Below are 2222 nucleotides of genomic sequence, written 5' to 3' on the forward strand. Positions count from 1 at the left end.
GGAAAGGGGGACTCCTTTTTTAGGAATGCTGTCTCTCAGATGTTGAGGGTTGTGATGGACGAGGGCTGTTCCACACAGAAGCAGGTCCTCGGGTACCTCGGCGAACGCTTCAGAGTGAAACTCAGTCTTCCTGACTGGTACCCTAGCGAGCAGGCTGCGGAGTTTCTGTTTAAGTATGTGTGCACTGGCCTTGACCATCTCCTGGGGCCGAAGGGTGCACCCGTGGTTGAGCTGGTAGCCATCCAGGGAACAGAATGACCTTGGGGAAGAGTCTGGTCTGGAGAAGCAGAGGCCGCTGTTTGGCGGCCCTCCTCACCATCCTCTTGTTTGTGGTGGCATCATTTTATTCTATTGGATTTTTCTACCTTTTATTTTGAAATAACTTTAGACATTGAAAATTGCTAGAAGAGTACAATGGGCACAAGTTAACACTTTCACTACATTTGTTCACAAGTTAACACTTGCACTGCATTTGCTTTACTCTCTGCACTTAAGAGTATTTTTCCTTCTGACATTTGAGAGTTGCTGACATTATGTCTTTGTCCCCTGAGGCAGAGGCTCTGTCTCATGTGACTTGTGTCACTACTGAAGGAGCCCTGGTCTAGACCAGCACGTCTCATACGCAGCCATGAGCCATGCTGAGCCCCTGCATAGCCAGTGTGACTGAGAAACTGAATTCCGAACTTCATTTCACTTTAATTACAGCCAACCCTTGAACAGCACGGGTTTGAGCTGCATGGATTCTCTTATGCGTGGGTTTTTTCCGTAACCGTGCAGTTGGCTGTCCATTTCCTGGGTTCACATATGTGGATTCAGCCAGCTGTGGATGGAAAACAGGATTTTTGGTCCTGGGCTGGGAGTCCATGGGTGCCCGAGGCCACCTAGGTGCCTTTCTGTGCCCTTATGTCAGAGACCTGAGAGCCTGTGGACTTTGATGTTCACAGGGTCCTGGAGCCGATCCCCCAGGATACCAAGGGGCAATGGAAGTTAAGTTTTGGGGGAGTGAAAAGCTGCACGCGGGTTTGTGACTGCAGGTATCAGTGCCCCTTGCCCTGCATTGCTCAGGGCTAACTCAGAAATCTGAATAGCGCGTGTGGCTTGTCACTGTCAGGTTGCCCAGCTCAGCTCTGGGCCTTGTGACAATATCCTGTTCTTTGCTGATCTTGCTATAAAGTATAAAGCGATTTTTTGAAAATGAGCAAAGACTTAAGTAAACATGAACCGGGGGCCTTGGTGAATAGGGCGGCAAGGAATGGCAGTGGAATCATGTTAAGCTTTTTCTGTCTCTCTTGACAGCCAGTGCATCTGTATCCACTTGAAATCCAATACTGAGAAGTTTTATGTGCTTTGCTTTATGACCCGGAAGCTCTTCGCTTTGGCCAGAGGAGAGTGCATGGAAGAGAATCCTGATAGCTTAGTGAACCAGGAAGTGCTCACTCCCGGGCAGCTCTTCCTCATGTTTCTGAAGGTGAGTGCCTGCTGTCCTCATCTGGGCCCTTATAACTGTGCATGGGGCGGTGACACCTGCAGCATTGTTTTCTGCACAGTTACAACCTCTAGTTTGGTTGGTTTATTGTTTGTTTACTCAGTGATAAGGGACTTAACCAAACACTTGCTTGTACCAAGTCAAAAACGTCTGATATTCTATGTAGGCTGCATAAAGACAGTACCACGTCTTGGCCATGATGCGGATGATCACACATGAGTGGCCTGTACACACACAGTGCACTGCCAGTTACTTCGTTGACACCTCGGGGCCCTGGTGTCAGCACTGCCACACTTTTGTGGGCCTTCACTGACATTCATGGAGCACTACAAACCGGGGTCTCCCGATGCCCCTGTTCTCTGCCGAATCTGGGAGGTGATGCTCAGCTTTCTTGTCCCAGCTCAAGCTCTGAATGGGAGTCCGTTGGATGCTGTGTTTCTCACATTTTTGTGTTCTAGATGGACGATTTCACTCTTAAAAGTGGCCCTAAGCACGGTGCTGAGTTGCTGGGTGAGGTTCCTAAGAGCACGCAGGCCAGGATGTGCCTTCCGAAGAAATGTAATGTTAGGTGGCTTTGTTCAGGCATGAGTTATGGTGCTGCTGGCCGAGTTCAATGGTGATGCTTCAGCAGCATAAAATAAGGTGTCTTTCAACAGACACACATAGAACAAGCTTGTGTATTGGTCAATTGATGAGAATGGGTGACCTGAGAATTGGAGGACCTGATCACCGGTGG

The 2222-nt window shown here is 49.0% G+C and overlaps 1 protein-coding gene across 1 annotated transcript in view; it reads left to right on the forward strand.

The window, feature by feature from the left end:
* The window catches only part of POLR1B (RNA polymerase I subunit B), a 20139-nt gene that overhangs the window by 5521 nt on the left and 12396 nt on the right, over nt 1–2222 (forward strand). The window contains exons 8-9 of the mRNA XM_006909455.3: nt 1–173; nt 1297–1468. The exon at nt 1–173 is cut by the window's left edge and continues 12 nt beyond it. Coding sequence (XP_006909517.1) covers nt 1–173; nt 1297–1468 — 345 coding nt within the window. The remainder of the gene's footprint in view (nt 174–1296; nt 1469–2222) is intronic.

The sequence above is a fragment of the Pteropus alecto genome, unplaced genomic scaffold, assembly GCF_000325575.1.
Source record: "Pteropus alecto unplaced genomic scaffold, ASM32557v1 scaffold223, whole genome shotgun sequence".
NCBI lineage: Eukaryota > Metazoa > Chordata > Mammalia > Chiroptera > Pteropodidae > Pteropus > Pteropus alecto.